The sequence below is a fragment of the Phalangium opilio genome, unplaced genomic scaffold, assembly GCF_054372755.1.
Source record: "Phalangium opilio isolate 3A_F unplaced genomic scaffold, DU_Popi_V2 ptg000031l_1, whole genome shotgun sequence".
Classification (NCBI taxonomy): Eukaryota; Metazoa; Arthropoda; class Arachnida; order Opiliones; family Phalangiidae; genus Phalangium; species Phalangium opilio.
Genome location: NW_028324158.1, coordinates 10,547,453 through 10,571,131, shown reverse-complemented (window position 1 = coordinate 10,571,131; position 23,679 = coordinate 10,547,453). Strand labels below are relative to the sequence as shown.

General features: G+C 36.4%; 3 protein-coding genes across 11 annotated transcripts in view; 1 reads left to right on the top strand and 2 right to left on the bottom strand.

Moving 5' to 3' along the window:
• Nucleotides 1-653: 653 nt before the first annotated feature.
• LOC149690567 (apoptotic protease-activating factor 1-like) lies at nucleotides 654-8,909 on the bottom strand. 4 transcript variants are annotated; one of them, XM_089870118.1, is made up of 13 exons: nucleotides 8,787-8,909; nucleotides 7,403-8,566; nucleotides 7,170-7,340; nucleotides 6,853-7,110; nucleotides 6,562-6,776; nucleotides 6,212-6,498; nucleotides 5,724-5,908; nucleotides 4,975-5,616; nucleotides 4,030-4,281; nucleotides 3,812-3,955; nucleotides 3,615-3,737; nucleotides 3,403-3,525; nucleotides 654-3,326 (listed from the first exon to the last, which is right to left on the bottom strand). In XM_089870118.1, the coding sequence occupies exons 2-13, from the start codon at nucleotides 8,549-8,551 to the stop codon at nucleotides 3,054-3,056; spliced, it is 3,822 nt and encodes a 1,273-aa protein (XP_089726244.1). In that variant the 5' UTR covers nucleotides 8,552-8,566; nucleotides 8,787-8,909; the 3' UTR covers nucleotides 654-3,053. The 4 variants fall into 4 exon arrangements, with proteins under 4 accessions (XP_089726244.1, XP_089726243.1, XP_089726245.1 ...); XM_089870117.1 differs by having other exon boundaries at nucleotides 7,403-8,888; XM_089870119.1 differs by having other exon boundaries at nucleotides 5,724-5,905; nucleotides 7,403-8,888.
• An 86-nt stretch (nucleotides 8,910-8,995) lies between these two features.
• Nucleotides 8,996-23,679, top strand: part of LOC149690564 (protein YIPF6) — a 100,547-nt gene continuing 85,863 nt past the window's right edge. For 4 of the 6 annotated variants that reach the window (XM_089870135.1, XM_089870133.1, XM_089870134.1 and 1 more), the window contains exon 1: nucleotides 8,996-9,163. The gene's annotated coding sequence lies outside the window, so the exon portion shown is untranslated. The remainder of the gene's footprint in view (nucleotides 9,164-23,679) is intronic. The other 2 variants (XM_089870137.1, XM_089870136.1) reach the window with 1 other exon arrangement.
• On the bottom strand, nucleotides 9,448-21,333 carry LOC149690566 (WD repeat-containing protein 17-like). The gene is made up of 25 exons (XM_089870523.1): nucleotides 21,119-21,333; nucleotides 20,760-21,050; nucleotides 19,524-19,698; nucleotides 18,157-18,441; nucleotides 17,661-17,947; nucleotides 17,475-17,588; nucleotides 17,236-17,382; nucleotides 16,898-16,983; nucleotides 16,692-16,778; nucleotides 16,504-16,592; nucleotides 16,353-16,428; nucleotides 15,956-16,158; nucleotides 13,036-13,188; nucleotides 12,743-12,879; nucleotides 12,060-12,188; nucleotides 11,840-11,998; nucleotides 11,429-11,766; nucleotides 11,264-11,363; nucleotides 10,897-11,033; nucleotides 10,720-10,831; nucleotides 10,487-10,655; nucleotides 10,313-10,415; nucleotides 10,039-10,242; nucleotides 9,826-9,982; nucleotides 9,448-9,692 (listed from the first exon to the last, which is right to left on the bottom strand). The coding sequence occupies exons 1-25, from the start codon at nucleotides 21,251-21,253 to the stop codon at nucleotides 9,573-9,575; spliced, it is 3,993 nt and encodes a 1,330-aa protein (XP_089726649.1). The 5' UTR covers nucleotides 21,254-21,333; the 3' UTR covers nucleotides 9,448-9,572.

Sequence of the window (23,679 nt, the reverse complement as noted above, 5' to 3'; positions counted from 1 at the left end):
TTAAGCCTAGTTACGTCACTTATGCTCACAATAAAACTATATTCTATTTATTGGCGACTAAAATAAAAGAAAATAAAGGTGTTGTTGTTAATGGTGATACTCCTAATACCCACCAAAGCAATAACCAACCCAACGAAAAAAGAAGAAAAAAAAATCTAATTAAAATTAATTATCTTTCCCCTTAATTAATTAATTAATTACTTCCTAAAACTAAAAACTCTCTGTATATAAAATTTAACTATTTTAGAGGGGGGGTCATAACCTTTTTTTTTATGAATTATTGGTGGATGGGACAGTTATAATTATAATTGAAAAAAACCCAAAACAAAACGAACTCAAAATTAAAATAAGTTTAAGGGACCTCAACCATCCTTAAACGTGTATAATAAAAAATTAAATTAAAAAATTAAAAATTAAAAAACGGATTGTTAAAAATCTCGCTGTTTTTTGAAACGAAGCTTTGAAAAAGCTGCATTTACATGTAAATATGTTGAAACAAACTTACAATCCAAAATAAATTACCTTTAAAATAATGTAGGTAATCATGATAAAAGGTAATTTAATTGTTAAAAGAAAAGAAAAAAAAAAACTATAAAATGTATGCAAAAAAAAAAAGAAAAATGTTTTTTGAAAAGTAACATAAAACCTACAAGTTGGTTCTCCAACTCTTGATGGTTTTTATTGTGCCAAATATAATTTTTATTTCTATTTTTTTTAATATATATATATAAGATTGTAAAAGTTACAGTTTGTTTATATATGGAGTACAAAAATATTGGTTTTTGTTTATGTATAGGTGTTTTAATCGTACAAAATTTGTATGTATATTTTTTTTATGGATAGTTGTGTAAGTTCATAGGTCACGTTATGTTCCGTAAATTCTCTAGACACTTCAGTAGAGATCCCAGTTCTTACGAGTTACAGGATACGCGTGAGGAAATTTGTTTTTACACTATAGGATAGAGTAATGTCAGTTCTACTATGCAAACGTCATACCATAGAGTAGTGTCGGTAGAGAGGGGAGTAGACTGTTTATCCCTCCCTCTAGGCGCGCTTTTGTAAGAGGGGATACTGTACGCGCCTGGTAGGGGGGATGACACTGAGCTAAGAGATAGAACGGTATGACGTTTGCATACGTAGAACTGACATCTAGCTCTAGCTCAGTGTCATCCCCCCTACCAGGCGCGTACAGTATCCCCTCTTACAAAAGCGCGCCTAGAGGGAGGGATAAACAGTCTACTCCCCTCTCTACCGACAGGCAGCTTATTCTATACTCTGTTCCAGCTTCGGTTGTCAGCACGCACAAAGCTAGGTCTCTATTTAATGTAGCTTTGTGCGTGCTGACAAGAAAGATACGAGAGAAATACTCATTTTCAGTGTTTAAATCTCGAGATTTTAGATCCTGTAGTGCTTTCGTCTGTTGTCAGCACGCACAAAGCTAGGTTACATAGTGACCTGGCTTTGAGCGTGCTGACAACCGAAACTGGCGTCGGAGATAGGGAGTTCCTGTTCCGTGAAAACAAATTTCCTCACGCCCATGGTCTAAAATGTGTAAGGACGTGCAGATTTACGGAATATTACGTAACTTCTGAATGGTTTTTCATAAGTATAGTTGTAAAAGTGAGCATTGTATAATTCATGCTTTGGTAACTGTGTTGGCTGGCAGTTTTTGATTTGTTTTTCCTTAGGAGGAAGTTCAGTCAATTTAATGGCAATGGTAATTAAAGGGGACATTCCAGAGGGTTCACACAGTGCATGCCCTCCCGACCGCGGTCAAGTTAACAGACCAACCTCAAAGACAGATTGGGCTAAAGTGGAATGCGCGAATCCTCCAAAATGCAATGCCCCTTCATAAGTACGTGAAACTGAAACTGCACTTGGGCAAGAAAAATCCCGAGTTTAAAACTCTTTATCTAATTAATTTTTTTTTCTTATTTCAAAAGGAACTGAAAATTTTTGGCGGAATCACTTCATTAAGGTGTGTGATAAATCATTTTGGTAAGTATATGGGACATTGTATCATTTTGGTAAAGGGCATGGTACAAAGGTACATATTGAAAAATACTGTTTTTCTTCAGTAGTAAGTAGGTAAATGTATATAAAATAATTGTAAATGCTTCGAAAACTTCATAAGATATACAATTTGCTATTGCGCGAGGCCTTTTCTCGTACGATTTTTGAAATCAGGTGAAAATCATTTTAAATCAGTTTTACAAAATTATTCGATCATTCAACCATCATAGAAAACAATATATATAAATTTCAGAGATCCAAATTGTGAATTGGAATTTCGGAGTTTGTAAAATTGGAACCAGCCACCGATTTACGATTTACGATAAATATTCTACATATAATTCGAATTATTTTATACTTTATAGGCACTTTTGTGAATCAGTCTCTTAAAGGGAGGGTGAAGTAGAAAATCAAGTGATTTTTTTATCGATTCTTCTACCAATTTTAAGACCAGTCTGCGTAGTGAAACATTCAGGAAATACAGTCTCCGAATGATTTTAAAATTATTTCAAATTAGGTTCAGAATTTAAGGATAATTTTAAAGAAGGACTTCCGACCAATCGCGAAACGCCCTGCCTTTTTATTAACAAAATTCTCGTGGCACGTTCCGCGTTGAATGAAATTTATCACGAGATTTGGTAAAATTAGGCGCGCGACGTGACAATCGTGGCGCGAGACACGGAGCATGCGTGCCACGAGAATTTTGTTAATAAAAAGGCAGGGCGTTACGCGATTGGTCGGAAGTCCTTCTTTAAAATTATCCATAAAATCTGAACCTAATTTGAATTTTAAAATCATTCGGAACTGGTATTTCCTGAATGTTTCACTATGCAGGCTGGTCTTATAATTAGTAGAAGAATCGATAAAAAATCACTTGATTTTCTACTTCACCCTCCCTTTAATTAATAATTTCCTTAACAACTTAATCATATTTTAAGTATTTACAACTTCTCCCATCTTTTAACATATTTCCGTATCGTTAAGAGACATTTTGATTAATTAATTTCATCATAGTTAATTTAAATTTTTTTTTCTAAGCGCTAATTATCAATTTGTTTCAATATATACAGAATTCCATTCGCGTCTATCGTAACAAAAACTTTAAAGTCTTTTGAAGCGTAAATACGCTTGATACTGTTCCCCTTAACTAGAAATTTTTGAAGTAATTTATCATCGCGTATATCCCACCAACAAATCTCATCCGCGACTGACACTAAACGGTCAGAACAAGGTGACCATGAAAGGTCAAAAACAAAACCAATGTGACCCTTAAATTCTTGGTATTTTTTAGAAGGTTTAAGTAAGTTAAAAACCTGGAAACGTAATGTTATATTTTTAATTTAGGATTATATTCTAGAGCTATTCTTAATTACAATTAAGAGTAATTACCCTAATTATGCCATCATCATCTCCAGCCGCTAAATAATCACCATTAGGTGAAAATTTACAACAACGAACGCAGTGTTCGAAACTAAATTTGTGAAGGAGTTTACCGTCGGACGCATTCCATATCTACACAATGAAAAGAATCAACGTTTAATTTAAACACGAACTTAATTTAATTAATTATCGTGACATATACGTCACGTCACGTCACGTACAATTGCATCTTTATCAACTGAAGCTGATGCAAAGAATTTTTTATCTTGCGATACGTCACAACTTGTGACGGTATCTTTATGTTCCATTTTACATAAAACTTCAGATTTTTGTAGATCCCAAGCCTATATATGAGATTACATTATTATTATTAAATACGGAACAAACATTGTTAATTAACATTAATTAAGTAATATACAATTAGAAGTCCGTCTCTCGAACAACTTAAGAGTCTGGAACCTTCTTTAGTTTCGTAACTGACGCATTTCACTATTGGTTCCCTATGCATTACCATTGGTTTAAAATTCACGCTTTCATCGCGTTCATTAAGCAGTTCGTGAAACTTTTAATTATGAAACGTTAAATTAGTTAAGTAATTAAGATTTTAAATTATCAAATCAGATCTAATTAACTCACAACTATGAGTCCATACATCGAAGCTGTGATAAATTTTTTGCCTTCATCCAGAAACTGGCAATAGGTAATTTGACTACAGTGTATGTCATACCGAATTTTAACTTTCGTTTTAAGGTATAAAATATAGACCATGCCCAAATTAGTCCCGAATAATAATTTTGTACAATCGGGTGATAGACAGCAACTAGTTATCAAATCTTCTTCGGGTTCTAAGCTATAGAAGATTTTAGTACCTTGAAAACCTTGGTAAACCTGTTCAAATATGAACCAAAGTACTTGGTTAAAACTTTTGTATAAAGTTAAATCAAGAAGTGATATCTAGTTTATTAGGGAGAAGAATAAGATGCCTAAGTATTAATTCGCGCGCCATAGTCCCATTCCCCCTTTCAAAATACAAGGGGGGACGTAAAACGAGGCGCCGGGCTATTTCGCTGCCTCTCCTCAGTCGGAAAATATGATTGTAATTTTCGTCATTCGCGTCGTGCTGGCTGACGTGAGTTTTCAAGAACCAATGAGATGATTGCTGGTTGTAATTTAGAGGCGGGGATTAACTCCGGACCTACTATACGTTTGGACAGGAGATAAAGCTAGAAATAGGACGAATTTAGACCTTCTCCCTAGTAAACTAGATATCACTTCTTGGTTAAATTAAAGGGACTGTAAAGAAGGCATCGGCGGGTGGGTAAAAATTATTTGAAATACGTCACAGACATCACGTGATGACAAGATACAAAGACTCCTCATGGAGTGGAACTGGACATCTAGTCCTTGTTTTTCGCGAGATTGCAGCGCCAATTCCATGAAGTGGTAGTTTTCGAAATAAAACGAACTAAGCTTCTTTGAACCACGCCTCTCCTTGGTCACGTGCCTATGACGTATTTCAAATAATTTTTACCCACCCGCCGATGCCTTCTTTACAGTCCCTTTAACACCTTCCTAACATACCCTAATTTTATTGCACTCGTCAATTGTCGCCACAACAGGCTCGTCATTTTTAAATCGAACTGAAAACTCCGGTGTTAAACTGACTAACGACATGGAATTCTGTTGTTTCAGGACATTCATGTCAAAAATCATAACGGTTCCATCCTCGGAAGCGGAAACTAATTTTGACCCATCATTGGCGATATTAACGCAAACAACTTGCGCCGAATGATACTTGTAAGACGCGTAAATGTTTCCATTCGCCGCCGTCCAAACAACAACAGCTCGGGCGGATGTCCCCCCAATTATATAATTTTCATCCAAGGAAAAGGCGCAACATTTGACGTAGAACTCGGTCTTCATGTTATTATATTGGTACACGGGTTCGTCGTTTTGAAGGTCCCATTTCCAAACGTATTGACCAGATGCCGAGATTAATGTTTTACCATTGGAACTAAATCTACAAAACTCGACACTCTTGTCTTTGTGAAAGAGTTTCTTATATTGTTCCCCGGTATCAGTGTTCCAGATGACAACGTAGGAATCACTGGCGCAGGTAGCGATGTATTTGCTGGATGGTGAAAAGCAGCAATGATTGATTTGAGCCAATGTTTCGTGGTAACGTAACTGGTAAATAATATCGCCGGTATAGGGGTCCCAAACCTGTCAAGTGCAAGTTCTATAGCGCTAACATAAGTCCATTAAATTAGCCTAATTAAATAGACTAATATAATGGACTTCTGGCAGCGCTAATGATAAAAAATTCTTACAAGAACAGTTCCATCTTCACTACCGGAAGCTATCATCTTATCGTCGTGAGAAAAGGTACAAGTTAAAACGCAACCTTCATGATTAGAAAACACCCTAGCACAATTTTCATCAACAATTGTGCTCTCACTGAATATAAATTGATCACTTCTTGGACGGTTTGGGGTCGCGGGTGACGAGCATTCTTCTATTACATAAATACTTATACTTAATTTATAAACTAATTAGCCTTATTCCTGATCAGCGCCACCTACCCATAGCGGCGACTTTGAGAACTACTGTAAGCGGCAAGCCAATCAGATGTCGCTAAAATCTGGTGACGTCACTGACTGGCACTCTCGGTTCTTACCAAAAATGACGTCACCAGATTTTAGCGACATCTGATTGGCTTGCCGCTTACAGTAGTTCTCAAAGTCACCGCTATGGGTAGATGGCGCTGATCAGGAATAAGGCTAATTGAAAGTTTTGTGACGTATTTTATTATACCGACCGATTATATCTTTTAACAAATCCAACGTCCATATTCTCACGGTACCATCTCTAGAAGATGATGCCAAATATCTACCATCTTTGCTGAAGTTACAGCAAGTTACCGAATCAGTGTGACCCACAAATTGGTGTAGATTTTTCCCCGAATTACTATCCCAAACTTTGACCAAATTATCATCACCGCACGAAGCGATAATTCGATTACAAGGACTGAAAACTACCCAAGAAACGCTACTTTCGTGAGGTCTCTTACTTAACAACATGCTGTCAAAGTTGTTAGTACGATTGCTATAAAACAACACCAGGTTTTACTTCAGGGTGTCTGATATCTCAAGAGTGGGGGACACAAACCAGTATTCAAAATATAGTTGACTCGGTAGGACGGGATTGGAGGGTATTATGTTAAGGGGTTCATTGGATCTCTCAATTAGTTTCCTAGCTTGTTGGTAAATGCAGGAAGACGGTGGTTCATTTAGAGCTAACTGGACCACGTCAACGTCTGCATTACACAAAATGTGGCCGTTGAGTTTTATAAAGTGTAAAAAATCATTCAGAGTATCTTCATACTGGAAACAATCAATTCAAATGAATAAATCGTTCAGAATGTTGCTATAAACACCTTCTTTCAGGTAATTAACGTACTCCTTCGTAATGGTTTGAGTAAGAGACCAAATCGTGGAGGAGATCATGTGGACCGGTTATTTTAACTTTGTTAATGAGAAACTTTAGATCGAAAAATATGATGGGAAAGTAATTAAACATTTCCGCTCTTATCAAATGATAGGCCAGGAAGATATGGATGTAATTGTCCTGTGGTAATAAACTGAGATCTAAAGTATCGTCGTCTTTATTACGACACTTGTCCAGGTATTTATTGACCAGTTTCTTATGACGTTCTTTCTGTAATTCAGAAAAGATTAATTTGGCCAAACACTCAATTATCACGTGGTTTTAGATACTTTAACAGAATCAAATTCGTTCTTTAAAAACTTCAAATATAAGTCATGGATCGCGTAACATTTGTGTTTCGAATCTTCCTCCTTCATTTTTTGGACTAGAGATTTTTTGGCGAGATCATCCATGATATTTTCGACATCGAAATGATCTTTGTCCCATAACACTTCAAACACCTTAAAGATATCTTACTTATCATAAAAAGACCAAAGGTAATTAGTAAGGGTTCACTCCTTACTTGACATGGAATGTAATAATCATCCCAAAAAAGGAGAAAATCTTTAAAACACTCTTTAAGTTCGTCATTCAGGCTTCCAACCATCATCCTTAGAGCTTCAGTTAAATCCTCCTGTCCTGATAACCTGCGAGCTCTTCCCGCGTTTTCCTTTGATAAGGTATTGTACACGTCAACCCATCTTTCATTGTCATCGTTGCCATGTTCTTCCATGGCTGTTCCAATTATGTTAATCATAATTGGTAATCCTCTATATTGCTGATGTAATTTTGACGCGCAAATATTTAGATCACTAGGATTTGCGTAGACTCTTTGAGAAATACAATTCATGCTTTCTTCCCACGTGAATCCCTTGGGCATATCAATCATTTGTACCAATCTTCTGTTAAATGTTAACTTTGATTTGTCACGTGTAGTGACTAATATAGTCCAGCCAATTGTCAGGTCTTGTAAGACAGACTGTTCCCAAACATCGTCTAAGATTAACAAGAATTTACGAAACTGTTTGGTTTTTCTCTTTAGGAATTGTATGGCCGCTTCCTTGGTTTCAGGATGGTATTTATCTTCGAAATATTTGCATAGGTACTGGAGTTTGAGTAAGATGGCATTTTCTTCCAAGACTTGGCCAATTTTTAAGAAGAATACGCCATCGGGAAAGTAAAGTTCTAGGTACTGAAATTGACGTATCGCTTGAGAGACTATGACTGATTTTCCAGATCCAACCATTCCATGTACAATGATATATTGGGGTTTTTGTTCCCTTAAGGCAGCCAAAATTAACTTATTTTGAATTTCTTCCACAATACTGGCTCTATCAATTTCGCAGGCTTGTATTAATGGTATGTAACCGACTTCCAGTTTGTATCTCAACTCCTCTTCTAAGTAATCACATTTTACTTGTTTCGTTAACCAAGGATAATGTTCATAAAGGTGTTCGAAAAATATTGTCAAGGACTTAAGACCTTTTTCGATTAAAACTTCGACTAGTTTAGCCCTAGTCTCGTTTAAACATGCCGAGGAATTATTGAATAAAATGTATATTTCATCTTCGGGACTTATAGCATCTTTTACAACCAGGTAAGGGGTAACGTATTTGGGTTCCACATCACTTAAGAAGTCTATCAGTCTTTTCTTACTTTCCTCAGTCGTCATAATTTAATTACTAAGCTATAATTAACTTAAATTACGATTTTCACTTTCATTTAATTTTAATCACTGTTAAGCATTTATAAATCATGAAACGTAAATATTCGTTAGTCATTCGGTTTATCTTATCTAATTTAATTTATTACTTTCGATTTACATTATACACAATACTTTTCACCATAATTTTTATAGATTATTTATTATTTATATTTCATACAAAATTTAAATTAAACGTTCTTACTTTTCCGCTGTTTCCCTGTCAAGTGTCAAGGTAGAAGGTACCGAGACTTATGGCTAAATTCGTGCTATAACCACGGATATGTATAACATCTTCGTGCTATAACGTGTTTTCATATTTCATCAATGACATCACCGGCTTTATCACGTGTCATACGTACTTTCTTTGTTCCATCTGGCGGTGACCTTTCAAACTAGGCTTTTTGTAAAACGTCAGTCAAAAGCCGTTGCAGCGAGTTAAGACACTTATAATTAAATTTTAAATTGGAGGTTAATTTATATTATACCAGAAATCCGCGTCGAATTTAAGAAAAGAAACAAAGTCCGTGGAAACTACGTTGGAAAGGAAAGGAGATAATAAAACTGGGATTGAAGATATCGGTAAGTGCCAATGTTACGATGTATTTCGCTTGCTTTTACTTAAGCCTTGGTGATTGGCGGGAAAATGCAAATCTGTGTAACGACTTCTTTGTGTGGTATCACCATAAACTTTTTCGTTGAGGGTTTAAGGGTACAGCATTTTAATAATGTGTAAAGTAGGGTATAAAATAGGACTTGAACTGTTTCATCTACTTAAAAAGAGTAGTTGTTATGATAGTTTTAACACAAAGCCAAGCCATACAGTTATAATTACAAAGGTGTATACTATTAAAACGTCTTTCATCAGTATGTATTTCATAATTCCAAAAACAGACTACCCCCGACTCATTAATGTCAGTAGAAATGATAAATTTAAACCTCAATTTGCTTTTTAATTTACATAATTCTATATACATAAAGAAATCATAATTTAGAATGGATTAATTCTTAGTCCGGTACCCAAGGGGGAAAATGGGTTAACCCTAGCCCACATGATGGCGTTACTCAATGACATGGCTGATTTTCCATCATCCAACACAAATATTGGGCCCTGAAATTTATAATTCATAGATTAGTAAACCTTATCTTTGTCGTAAACTATTGTTTACTGATATAATTTGTTATCTACGTCTATTATGTAGTTTAGAATTACTATGGTATGAGATTGCGCTTGTTAAACATACCTTTATTGATTTCCCCGATATAATACACCGATGTTGATCAGAATGCCTCGGTAGATGACCACCAGTTACAATTACTTCCCCCTTGATAAAAGGCGAGTTCCAGCCTTCCAAATGACTTTGAATCTCTTGATAAGTTTGTTCTTGCTCCCCATTCAATCTAATGGCAATTTTAATTAGGTTTTGCTCAATTAGTTCTGTTCCCGCGAAGCTTACGTAGTTTTCATAACGTTGCATAATTCCCAAGCGTGAATCTCTGATGTTAGTTGTTCAAAAGTTATTGGCAAAGCGATATTGCCGAGTTTTGCAAGGAAAAAACTGGTTTGACTGTAAAGTGGTTTGACAATGGGATTGTATTTAAGATATATCGCGGCTAATGCTCCCAAATATGAAGTGTAAAGTTGCAGCTCGTTGCATAATCTAGTTTTAATGTTTTTAAAAATAATTATTGTGGAATTTGAAACCTGACGTCATTGATTGGCTAATTTACCTTGAGTTTGAATCTTCTGATAATATCGAAGCTTTAACATAGGCTAGTTTTTGTATGATGCTCCATAAATTTGACATATTCCACGATCCTTTTGAAAGACAATCTAGGATAAATTCAACACCCTCATTGTCTGTTAATATTTACAAATATTTACGAACTATGAATAATTAATACCTCTGATGGTATCTAATCCCAATTTAAGACCCTCGATGGGTCGATTTGAGATTAAGTAATGCGAAATAGCTTTTTCCTTCAATATCAGCTCGTCATCTTGACCAACTTGACACGCTGTTAAGGCCTCCTCAGCCACTAATAAGCTAGCCTGAACGTCTGGTAACCCTAACTGCAATTTAAATGATAACAATTAGATTATCGTAGCTAATTTTATAAGTCGTGGGCGCACCAACCCTTTCTTGCAATTTATTTCTCTCGACCAGGGTTAAAGGGCAACTAGCGCCAAGTTGAATTTTTGGTGTATCATTAACTGTGCTCATATTAATTACGTCGACCGCTAAATCCCTACGAGTTTAGAGAAGACAATTTAATTGAAAAGCGTTTTTAATTAGATCTTTCTTAATATTTACCATTCCCCTCTCTTAGTGCCTTTAAATGCCACGGAATATAAGGCGCATTGGTACGCGGATTCCTTGAAATCCAATGCTTGACCCAAAGCGATGGCTAGCTCCATTTCGTGACCTCTTAGGAGAGCGTTCATGGCAGACTGTTTGAAACAATTTTAATTAAGATTATTTATCGTAATTAAACAGAGAATAGGTTTTTCAGAAGAGTTTGATTCTGGCAAATTTAAAGCAAAGCGCAGATCACGTGGTTCCCCTAGAAGTTGACTTACCTTACGAACTCCAGCTCTCAAGTAAAAAATGGAGTTCGTACGGAAAGTCAACTTGTAGGGGAACCACGTGACCCTCGATTTGCTTTAAATTAAAATCATACCGAGACGTCATCAATTGATAAATGATAAGCGGCGGCTGTAACTGGGGCTCCTTGTTGTAGGTGAAATTCTGATAAGTTCTCCACACACTCGTTAAGTAAGCTATAGATAACGAAACGTTTTAGTGATATAATTTAAATATCAGATCCTCTTTCATATATTATTACTTGAGTCTGGGTCCATTTTCGTAAGGTACTTCCTTAGCTTCTTGTTGCGTATTTTCATCCGTGGTATCCGTAGCTGGGTCTTCTTCAACTGCTAAAGGCGGTTGTTGATTATCATCCTCTTGTATTTTTTTCATTTCGGCCGCGACTGTCAATGCCTTCTGCCACATTCCGTGATTAGCTAGTAATTGGACCAATTGTTTTTGGTTTCTAGTCGCCGCTAAATGAGGCGCGGCTTGAAGAAGCGTTGAGCTATTGCGAACTAAAGCGGAGTATTTTTCGGTAGATTTTTTCCAAAAGTCCAAGGAAATTGCTGGAGCGACTGATAGAGCCAGTAGCCACTGAAGATTTTTTTTAATATAATTATTTGTCAAAATATTTTCATGATTGATTTAGATCAACTTTTCGTACTACCTCTCCCAATTCCATTTTTAATTCGCAGTATTTTTGTAAGTTCCCCAATAAGAGATATATTTCCGCTGCTTGTTCCAAACTGGCTTCCCTGCTAGGTGCACCAATTCCTCCTGATCCGAAACGGGTCATTTTGACCAGTTCTAATTGTTGAGCTCGGCTCTATAGTAAATTAATATTTTTTTAACATGAATTAATTAGGGAAATTTAATTAATCAATTACCGTTTGAAATCGAGCCAAATGTTTATAGTGAATAACTTGAGCTTTAGCGTAACTAGGTGAGAGACGTGAAAGGTCCTTCCCTTGAAGGACACTTATCAGATCAAGGAAGTTATCGATGCTTTTGGAATACTGACAAAAAATTAGATAATATATTCATCAATTTGTGATCTATTATATTTTGTTTGGTTATACGGGAGTTTTGGTGGTTGTATCACGAAGTATTAGGTGTCATTGGAAAGGGGATAAATAGGCCTATAACATAGTCGAAGGATTTCCCTGTATCATGTATAGAACCAGAGTTAAATGGTGTCGTGTAAATAAGATCATGTTAATCCTATTGAGAGGACGTTTATGAACATTTTGCTTAATTACTCGGGCCCTGATTGTTGTAATGCCAAGTATTTAGTATCCTTGGAAAGGGGATAAATAGGGCTATAACATACTCTAAGGACTTCCCTGTATCTCTTATAAAACTAAAGTTAAAAGGTGTCGTCTGCATGTTAATCCTATGCAGAGGACGTTTATGAACATTTTTCTTAATTACTCGGGCCCTGATTGTTGAAAACCCCAAGTATTAAGTGTCTTTGGAAAGAGGAGAAATAGGGCTATAACATACTCAAAGGGCTTCCCTGTATCTCTTATAGAACAAGAGATTAAAGGTAAATAACTCTCCAAACACTTACGCAGAAAAATGGCGATATAATCAAAGGCGCTTCTTTCTCCCATTCATCTCCAATACATTTCAGCGACTGATGTATTTTAACTGAAGCTTTTCCGCACAATTTTAAACTAGAATCAGGGTTATCTGTTGAGGCTCCTTCTGAAAAAACATTACCATTTTAATTCAAATTACCATCCATCCACGAAACCTCCTCCAGTCAGATCAAGTTTTATCTGATCCACGCATTTTCTTTTTCTTTCTATCCCCTTAACTGATAAGAAACTTACGTTACGTCATGCAAACCCAAATACGTACCAACGTTAAAGGCGAAGACTTGTTCCATGGGTTGATTCAGTAGGCATTTGGCATGTAAGGTTGCTGCCAGGGGTTGTAAAGACCATAGTCTAAGGGTTGAATCTCTGGAGGATGAAGCCAACAGGAAGGGACGACGTGGGTGACAGGCCAAACCTATTTTAAGATGGGGTAAAAGAAAAAGTTTCGCAAAGTTTCCTTCAATACTGTTTTAAAGTAATTCAAGTTGACATTGCAACACTGTTTAAGGGTCCATTCCCCCTTTGCTTTATGCCCGTGTATTTTTTATTCTTTTAAGGATATACTTTGTTGTAAATTCCTATTGAGATAGACTCTAGACTTAGTTGAAATTTAAAGTGTGTAGAGAATAGGAATCAATCTTTTTCTTTTTTCACGCGTCAAGATTGATTTTTTCAAGGAGGGGGGGGGGGGTTAACTCCCACACGTGGGATACCAAGGTGGGTCACGTGGGTGGTTTTTTGAATAAGGTGTGCTGTGGCATCAGCTTGAGTTACTTTGATTTTAATACCTGGCCTTTAAATTTTGTAACGTTAGGCCTTTGTCCATGATTTTAAGTTATCTTATTTTTATCAAAAATTATCCAACGCAAAAATTTGGTTGTTTTTTCAGTCCAGGAGAAAGATTTTATGTTTATCCCAATTTATTCTTTGGTAATTTTACAAAATATTTCACTTTATCGCCCCCCCCCCTAAAGTTCTTGACCCGAATCTTGACCTCTTTCACTCTATAATCTACTAAACGAATTTGTTCCTGCTACGTAAGCAGTTGACCCTTTCGATAATAGTGAAAGAATATAATACAAAACGTATATAAAATACGATTGGATAGAAAAAGGAAAAAAGGGTTTTTTGTTCCGTTATAAAATGCCTGTATAAGCGGAATGGAACATTTACTCTCCTCTCTTTTTTCTTTAGATATAAAATGCCCTTATATAAGAAGAATATAGAGTTTGTCGGCCAGTTGTTACCATTTGAAAAAAAGCCAATTTTTCATCCCCTATTTTTCATATTTTTCTATTTCTATATATATTTAGTATATAGCATGTATGGGTTACGCCAAGGAAATTCGAAACTTTATTCGCGATAAATTTCACCTTAACGAAAATTGAAATTGACCTCCCCCTCCTTTTTTTTTGTCCTGCAACGTAAAGTGCAATATTTGCGCTCGTTTACTTGCAGATCTTAATTGGTTCATCTAGAGCATTGAACACAGGGTAGCCACAGGTCAGATAATTTCAAAAAAGTCAGGGAATTTTAAGAATTTCAGGGAAAAGTGCATGGCTAAAAATATCTGGGGATTCAACCATCCAACTGCATGTTGACGTTTTAAAAGCAGTTCTAAAGGACGCACCGAAATGTTTTACATTAAATATTCAAAAAAATGGGATTTAAATGCATTTGTTTATTTATATTTAGAATAATGGCAATTTCTGCCTGAATACTTCAGGGATAATCGTAAAAGGGTCAGGGAAAACCTGGAAAAGTCAGGGAATTTGAACCTGAAAATTTCGTGGCAACTCTGTTGTTGAAAGTATTAACAACTCTCCATTATCTACCAGTTTTCTTTTATATTCCATGCATAAACTGCTATATTTTTTATTTTGTTCAATATTATATTCCGATACATATTTATTTATTTATTCGAAGCTACTTTTGGGGGTAGAATCGAGGGCCTAAAGATTGAATGAAACTCCCAAAGGAGTGGGTTAAGCCGCTTGCTTGGCTATAGGTGGCGTTCTTTATTTTTTTTAGACACTTCTCTATACCTTTCCAACGCGTATTGACCTCACATGGACCATTCTCCGCCCCTCCCCCCTCCCGTTTATTTTTATGCCCCATCCATCACTCTATCCAAATACACCCGAGCTTGAATATTTTCACTTTAACTTTCTAAGTTGGTTATATATGAAAAAAGATATTCTTTTTTTTTATATTCTGTCCGAGGGGTGTTTCACTAAGGAGATATTTTACAACTACTCTCGGATTTATTAACAGGGTTTGTACAACACCTGGAAATGTCATAGAAATTAATTGTTGGCTAAATATTCATGGAAAACTCAGGGGAATTTATATTTATAGTAAAATTAATGGAAAACTCAAGGGAAGTTATATATTTTTTTTACTAAAATTCATGGAAAACTCAAGGAAATTTATATTCTTTACTAAAATTCATGGAAAACTCATGGAAATTTACATTTTTTAGTAAATTTTATGGAAAACTCAAGGAAATTTGTATATTTAGTAAAATTCATGGAAAACTCTTGGAAATTTGTGAGGTTAGTAGAGAGTTAGTTTGCTCTGATGGAGTTGCTTCAACTAAAAAAAGCCCTTTTGGAGCTAGGCCTTGTACCTAAAGATGTCAGGGTAATATATAGGGGAAAAACATGGGAATATCAGGGAAATTTTGTTTGCCAATAGTTGTATTGCAATTAATTTGCTTAATTACTCGAGCCTTGATTATTGAACATTTTTCTGGCAATTTCCACGTCTGTTTTTTTTTTCAATAACGAATACTTTTAATAGCATTGCGACAAAGACGCTTCGGTTGTCTTTTACGCTTAATTACTGAGTCTGTGACGCTTATACGTATTCAAAGAGCTTAAAACTTAAGGATCGGGTTGCTGATAAGCCCATGGCTGCGTTAATACACGCGGTATACTCGCTAATGGGGAAAACCCACGTCGTATTTATTTGGAACCCTTACGTTAAGTCAGCCGGGATTCACCCTCCCCAACTAATTAATATGCACGAGTATTAAGACACGGAGGCCCCGTATAACTTAATCGGGAATAATGGATTAATTTGATAATTAAACGAACAAGATGTGTATGAAATTTTAAGGAGGTACATTGCGTGCATGGTATAATTTGTTGATGTTTATTCAATATTGTTTCTCTACTTACCGTAAACATCAGCTCCATGATCGTGTATTGTGTCCAAACAAGTACCGTCTCTCGTATCCCATATACGGATGGTACTGTCCCAACTTCCGGTTATGAGAATGTGCGGTATTTCCGGTGACCAACAAGCTCCACGGACGCAGTCTGTGTGACCGATTAGGGTTCGAAGACAGCTGTCGCTACTGTAGTCCCAGACTTTAACGGTACTATTGAAGTTTAAATAAAAAATATTTAGTGGAGATGGGCTATCAGACTGTACAACTTTTGACTCTCAACTAGATGGGTCAGAAAAAATTGGTCAGAGATAAATTTTTAGTTCGGTGATCTAACTTGTCCAACTTCCGCTCACACGACCCAACAAGTTGTCTCCGTCTGAAAAGGCCTTAAGTTTATGACTTACTGGTCATCTGAAGTACTGCACAGCAAGCTCTCTCTCAACGGTGACCATCTAACTTTGAATACTTTACCCCCGTGACCTTTTAAAATACCACAATTAGCATGCGAGTACATTATAAATACCACAATAGTTAAGGCTTAATTTTCTGGCATACCTTGAAGGGTTTTAATGGGTTCCACGTTCCCCGTTGTCACGCTAAATATTCGAATGGCTTTATCCTCGCAAGCCGTTGCTAATATCGCCCTTTAATTTACAATAATTATGCATTTTCACCCCCTCTTACTCTCCCTCCCTCCCTCTCTCTTAAGGTATGTAATTTGGGAATTGGTATGTTATATTTACTCGTTACTGGGGTGCCAATCGCAGCCGTAAACGGTCGCCGGGTGTCTCAAAGTATGCATCAACTTGCCATCCGCTTGATGAACTAAGCTGCGGGCCAATAATTCTATAATTAGTTCCATTAAATATTAACTTTCCTTTGGCTTAAGTGCCTGATTGGAATTAAAAAAAATTAAATATGATATAGTTATAACGATTCCTTTACGAACCATTGGGAATCTGTTCCGCCTGAAGCGATTTTCCGCGCGTCTTTTTGGTTCCAAGCGACGCAATATACGCAAGCTGATTTACCGTGCTGTTAATTAATGTAAAATTTAATTTAATCGTGGTACAATATATATATGAGTTAGTTTTAATCTGATTAGGTACTGGTCATTGGGTGTAATTTAGATTGAATGTGGTTTATTTAATTTTAATACGGGTTTGTTAGGAATATTGTAAGGGTAAAATTTCATAGCGTCATCTTGACCTTCAAAGATTGGGTTCAAAATTATGACCGTCTTTTGTTAAATTACCCAAGCACTTAAGTAATTAGTTATATTTTTACACTTGTAAATCTCCTGGAGATTAATCCCTTTGCTATGTCCCATATTACAACTCCTCGTTTTGACGTGGCGGCAGCTATGCAATCGATGTCACCTGGTGCCCATGAAAGCGAGTAAATGACAGTTTCATCCCCAGGTGAACTTGTTACCTGTGTGTGTATAATTATAGCGGAAAAGGGTCAATTAGAACAAATCGAAACCACAATTTGAAAGGTCAAAAGGCCAAATATATATTGTTTACCGGTGTCATAGTTGTTATGTCCCATATTTTCATCGTACCATCGTAACTAGTTGTGGCTAACAAATCCACTGATTCCCCTTTAAATTGGCAATCGAATATTGTTTCCACGTGCCCCTAGGGTTGTTGAAATTCAACTTTCTAGATCAAATTGGTAACAAACTTTATTTATTGTCTTTCGATACCGACCATTTCTTGTTTAAAGTCCCATTTTCTTAGACTCAGGTCGTAAACCCCGCTACCTCCGTCAATAAAGAGGGCTACCAGTTTACCCGTAGGCGAGGCCAATTTCTTGTAAGATACGGAGGTCTTGGTAGCCATCGACCTGCTAGAAGCCGATGTAGGTTTATCTTCCTCTTTGGAACCACATTTGGGAAGGGTGCATAGAGCTTGGAACCCCGTTTGCTTGAGACGAATGCTTTCTAATGGAGATTCTTGAGAGACACTCCATACTCTCAAAACTCCCGTATCGCAATCTGTAAAAATAACAAAACAGTCATTTATTTAGTTACTCGATTTAGAATTGTGATTTTAGATAAGTTTCAATAGTAGTATACACCGGTGTATTGAGGGTGAAACATTTTTACAGGGGCTCGTAGGATTAACATTATGAAGTTTGCCCCTATATGGCGGCTTCTCTCTAATATTTTGTTTCTGATTTTTAAAATTTTTTTAAATCTCTTACCACCCGTTACAAAAACACCGGGAGCTCCTGGTATCCAAGCTACGGTTTGTAGGGAAACTGCCTTGCTCGGTGGAGTGTATCTTTGTACCACGACGCTATTTTCCAGAGCAGTGTCTAATAGAAACATGCACCTTCCTCCTAAAATGACTAGAATGTAGCTTTGGGATTGAGGGTCCCATTCCATGGCTGAGATGGACTGATTGCACTTATTGTCTTTGCTACTCTCTTGAAAAGCTTCCCAGTATCCTTCCGGGACAACGGCAAAATGGCGCTCGGCTTTCCGATCTGTATATAAACATGCATAGAAGTTCGTAATTAGATGTAATAACAGATTCAAGAGAGAAAATAACAATTGCTCGAAACGGTTTTATGTTTATGGGGTTTAAGTGTAGTTTTGAAGCATATGGAATTGACAGGGGGTTGTTAAGGTGATCTGACTGACAATTCAAGGAGTTTTCATGGAGTTGGGAAGGTGATCTGTCAATTCATGGAATTGACATGAAGTTGGGAAAGAGATCTGACTGACTATTCAAGGAATTTTCATGAAGTTGAGAAGGTGATCTGACAATTCGAGGAATTTTCATGAAGTTGGGAAGTGGATCTGATTGACAATTGAAGGAATCTTCATGAAGTTGGGAAGTGGATCTGATTGACAATTGAAGGAATTTTCATGAAGTTGGGAACTGGATCTGACTGACAATTTAAGGAATTTTCATGGAGTTGGGAAGGTGATCTATCTGGCAATTCAAGGAATTGACATGGAGTTGGGAAAGTGATCCATCTTACATTTCAAGGAATTGACATGGAGTTGGGAAAGTGATCCATCTTACATTTCAAGGAATTTTCATGGAGTTGGGAAGGTGATCAACACACACACACAGGGAAGTTAGGGAACATGACGAAATGTTTATTGGCAGAGATTGCTATTTCGAAATACAGGTTTCTGTTTATAAGAATTGAGTATAGCGAGAGAGGGCGAATATATTTATTAAAACAAGCTGCGAAGGTTTTAGATTTGGCGCGAAATGGTTGGCGTCCCTCCTAAATGGAGTTTTGTTGTTCTTACGCTAATGCTTTGGCTTAAAGCTCCGACACGTCGGACACGCGGTTAGCTATCTCGCCCCACGTGATCCGAATAAATTGCTAAGAACCTTCCTCCCTTCTCTCCTTATCGTGAATAGCGTTAAGACATTATTACGCTTCTTATTCTTACCCACCATATCTTATTTAAGGTTTGTGTATCTTTTCTATCTGTTGAGCTTCGGTAAAAAGAAACCATTTGGGGGTCGTGTATAAATTTCTTACTTCCAGTTTAGGTAATATAATTAAGTTTTAAATGTAGGATAAGTACTTTAAGATGTCTTAACCTTTTATGTACAAGGAAATGGTTCCGTTATTGTGTCCAAAAGCCAATTTTCCTGGAACTGTAGGATGCCAACGTGCATGAGTTACGGCGCTGTTGAATGGTGGAATTTCTTTCCACTGAACGCTTTTCCATTGTTGTTGTTCCCTCCTAATTAGTCCGTCGCTGCTTCGTAGACTCTTTGATGTGTACAAACAAATAATCAAACATGAAATATAGACCAATTTGATTGCTAAAGGCATCATTTAAGTTCTCCGCAGGTAATTAAAAATTTTAAAATAGAAGTCTTCCCATGTACCAAAATTTCGAATCCTTCTCAGTCTTAGGCCTTTCGGGGTTATTATGAACTAGATCTTTAATTAACACGGATACCCTTTTAATTAATAAGTATACCTTGATTTCTAGCAATGATTCGTAAGACCTTGTCGTTATAGAAAAGGAATAAGCTCTTAGGAACGTCGGGGATTTTGGTGGATTTATTCCCAGAGGTATAATTAGCGAACGATTTATATAGGTTAAGAAAAGCCATTAGTGCCCCAGAGTGGAAGTTACCAGTCTAAAAACGTATAAGATCTTTGCAACGTACAACCAAGATAACTTAGCGAAAGGCTTAAGTTCATCCCAAAAACAATCGCCAATAAAGGTTTCAACTTTTAGGTGGATTATAAGAATTTGATTGCAAGAATATTGTAAATCTTGCTAGATGTTTAATTTGTTTATCTTATATCTTATCTTTGTTCAAAAAAATTGAGTTAAAACCTTTTTACAGTTGGGATTCATTCGAACTATCTTTCATGTATGGAATTCTCGTATTGGGATAGGTTTAGCCCTAACTGATGAACCTAATACAGGAATTAATTTTCTTTAGAGCTTTTTCTTCCAACCAAGAGCTCTAGCAGCGCGTTTCCTTGCCCTCCATTCTAGATTGGCATTAGAAAACCTCAACGTATACTCTAATGAAGTAATACCATTAAGTTTTAGGCCGAAGAAGCCCGTAATTTGAAGTAAATTCAAAGATTATTTAGGATTCAAGATGATAATCTGATTTATATTACTAAAAAGTGACTTATAGGGGTTTATTATTTACTTATTGTAAGTTTAATAATTCGTTTGGAATTTAACAGCGTTGTGATACGTTGATTTACTTCAAATTACGTACTTTGTTGAGCAGGATAACGGAAAGAGAATTGGCAATTAAATCCCTTTGCCTATATTGAAGTCTATGGGCGAGTTAACTTACGGTGCCTTTAGGTGAAACATTTTTCCATAGATACAATGGCCCCTTTTCATCGCAGTAAATAATGGCGTCATAGTCGTCTTGATGCCAAGCGATGACCAATGGTCTAACGCTGACCATGCACGTTTGCGCGACTGCGCAATGATTCGAAACGCTCCATACCACGATAAGTGGATCCCTACTGGCCACTGCTAATAGATCATCGTTTTTGGGATGCCACGCTATTCCAGTAATTGTCTTGGTGCTAACTGATATGACAGAGTCAAGAACGAATTGACTCACTTCGTTTGAATACTTGAAAAAAAAAATATTTATACATAATTGTTTACTGTAAACACTTAAATTTAAAGAAAGAAACTTACCTGATAGACGTAAACAGCTAAGGTTGCAGCATACGCGAACCTTTTGCCTTTACAAGCTAATACATTTTTAAACCAAGGTTGACCACCTGCTGGTAAAAGCGCAACCTGTCGTAGTAGACCGGAACTAACTGACATATTTCTTTGTCTTCAACCTCTTCTTATCTGTAAAGGAAGTAAAGATAAATGTGCATGGTATTGGGCGATTAGAAGTAAAAAAACCAAAAAAAAACTCCCAGCCTCCTATGTCCGAATTGATATTAGAGATATTATTGGCTTTGTGGGAAAGTATTTATTGTTTTTCCGCGGCTTATTCTTACAAGTTAGCGAACCTCTTAGGTTGGAAATCGTGATTCGTGACCATGAGTATTCCATTCGTCTTTTCTATACTTATAATACAGATTATTGTCAATTTATGGTTTGTACTTCTGGTCTTTGCCTTTGTTGCGCGTCAGTTGTCCACGATACGTAGACCGAGGGGCAGATTACCTCTGAATGTCATTTACACCACCCAAGTTTTGAGGTTTTGAAGCATTTGAATTTGAAGAAATTTCGTGAGATTTCAAAGCATTTTTCTCGAAAATTTATGTCACTCAAGATTTCATTCATGAAATTTACCTAAAACGTTTGGAGGTAGTCTATTAGATTTCGGACAATTTCACGTAGTGATTTACCCCTCGGTATGGATTGTAATGTAGCCGTAAAAGTACAGTAGGCCCTTCTATTGTCTTATTGATATTCCATTATGAGTATGGAACGATATAGAAAAACAAAACAAGAACCGGATGGAAGATTGGATCTATAGCGCACGAAATGGGAAAGCTATATATGATATCTTTTATACTAGACTTTTATTGCTGATTTTTATTTTTATAACTTATCTTTTTCCTTCAATAAGCAATGAGTTGTATTATTACTCTCTTTGTCCCCGCCCCTTTTTTACTGAAATTTTATCATTTCAAATGTTTATATTTTTGAAATACTGTTATTCTGTTTTCCCTAAAAGGCTAAAAGCCTATAGGCGATTCTGAGACACGTTTGTTTAAGTAAATATGGAATATTTTCGTGTTACTTCATTTTTCAAAACTCTTTAAATTTATTTTTGCCCCATGTCGAAGTATCCATCCCCTCGTCCCCTTTTCCAGTCAGGTTACAACCCTTTTAAATATCAGACATGCAGTTCAAATCAGTTCTTCACCAAAAGTCTCCATCGTATATATTGAACTTTGCTTGGTTAACTATATGTTTTGGTGTTTTCCATATTGCCTAATCAGCAGGATTTCTTTGCTAAGTGCATCATAATATAAACACACTATTAAGGACTGTTAACGTATTAATATAGCAACTAAAGGTTTACACTCTATTAGGAAATTTCATTAATATTAAGTTAATAGCATTTTTAAGATGGCAATATTTACATAATGTCTCATTAATACGAAAAGGTTAAAGGTATTTTAATTAATTAATAAAATAAGTGTATGGCTTTAGCAAGATGTTACCAGTTCTTAAATATAGACCTAGTTGACCCGATCATCATACATACTGCTACTAGGAATCATCACGTATATAGCCATTTTCTCAACGTATATAAGTCAACTTATACGTAATAACTATAATTTTAAGGGCCTTTAATCTATCCCAAGCGGTTTATATACAAAGTAACGAACAAGTATCATGTGATATTTATGAAACATCCCCTTTAAACAGGCTTCTGTCCCGATAAATAGAGCAAAACCGTGTAGGATTATCGAAATGTATCCATAGTATCCACTGGAGATTATCAATACATACATACTCTATATCCATATCCGCATTAGTTTCGGTTGAAACACGCTTCTCCTTTTTAAAGAGAAGGGATCATGTTATATAGAGGCGCGGCGCCTTTGAAGTCCTTTTAGAAACTGTAACGTTCCCCAATGACCGGTTTTATTTAATCCATCCTCTATCTAAGTACCTACGTTCTCCGGAACTCTCTCTCTCTCTCTCTCTCTCTCTCTCTCTCTCTCTCTCTCTCTCTCTCTCTCTCTCTCTCTCTCTCTCTCTCTCTCACTCTTTCATTCTACTCTCTTGTATACTCCACGAAAAGGCAAGGGTATGTAGGCCTGTAGAGAGTGTCTAGAAATCGGCTTTTTAGAAAAGCAAGCTTCGGAGAAAATTCCTCTCAGTCTATAGAAACGGATAAGTGTTTCCAATTTTAAGTTTGGGCGAAAACTCGCTTGACTTGGTCCTTGTGGAATTGATTAGAAATGGAGGTTTACGGTCAAAGGTATAGTTTTATTTGGATTGAAAGGGTCTATAAGGGGTGTATATCCATCGCCGCCCCGGGGTCAAAACGGATCAAGCGGTCCTTCTATTCATCCTTCAATTTCATGCCTGGTCGCTCCAAGATGCCATTGAAAAGAACACAACCCAATTTTAAAACTATATACTACCTACTTCCCCTTTATATATATTTGCTCCGTGCTGGCCGGCCGGAAACTTACGGGTTCCCCACCAAATACTCCAACTAAGTCTTGAAGTTGAAGTCCCGTTCTCTTTTCTTTGCGATTGGACTTGTGTGTGGT

What these genes read in the sequence shown, in the direction of transcription:
- LOC149690567 (XM_089870118.1), bottom strand. Translation starts at nt 8,551, where the DNA reads ATGACGACTGAGGAAAGTAAGAAAAGACTGATAGACTTCTTAAGTGAT. An exon ending in TTTGTTAAAAGATATAATCG is followed by an intron (nt 5,909 to 6,211) that starts GTCGGTATAATA and finishes TTTATGTAATAG; the next exon opens with AAGAATGCTCGTCACCCGCG. An exon ending in CAGTTGATAAAGATGCAATT is followed by an intron (nt 3,526 to 3,614) that starts GTACGTGACGTG and finishes TTCATTGTGTAG; the next exon opens with ATATGGAATGCGTCCGACGG.
- LOC149690566 (XM_089870523.1), bottom strand. Translation starts at nt 21,253, where the DNA reads ATGTCAGTTAGTTCCGGTCTACTACGACAGGTTGCGCTTTTACCAGCA. An exon ending in ATGTTTCACCTAAAGGCACC is followed by an intron (nt 19,699 to 20,759) that starts GTAAGTTAACTC and finishes TACACATCAAAG; the next exon opens with AGTCTACGAAGCAGCGACGG. An exon ending in GAAAATGGACCCAGACTCAA is followed by an intron (nt 11,364 to 11,428) that starts GTAATAATATAT and finishes CGTTATCTATAG; the next exon opens with CTTACTTAACGAGTGTGTGG.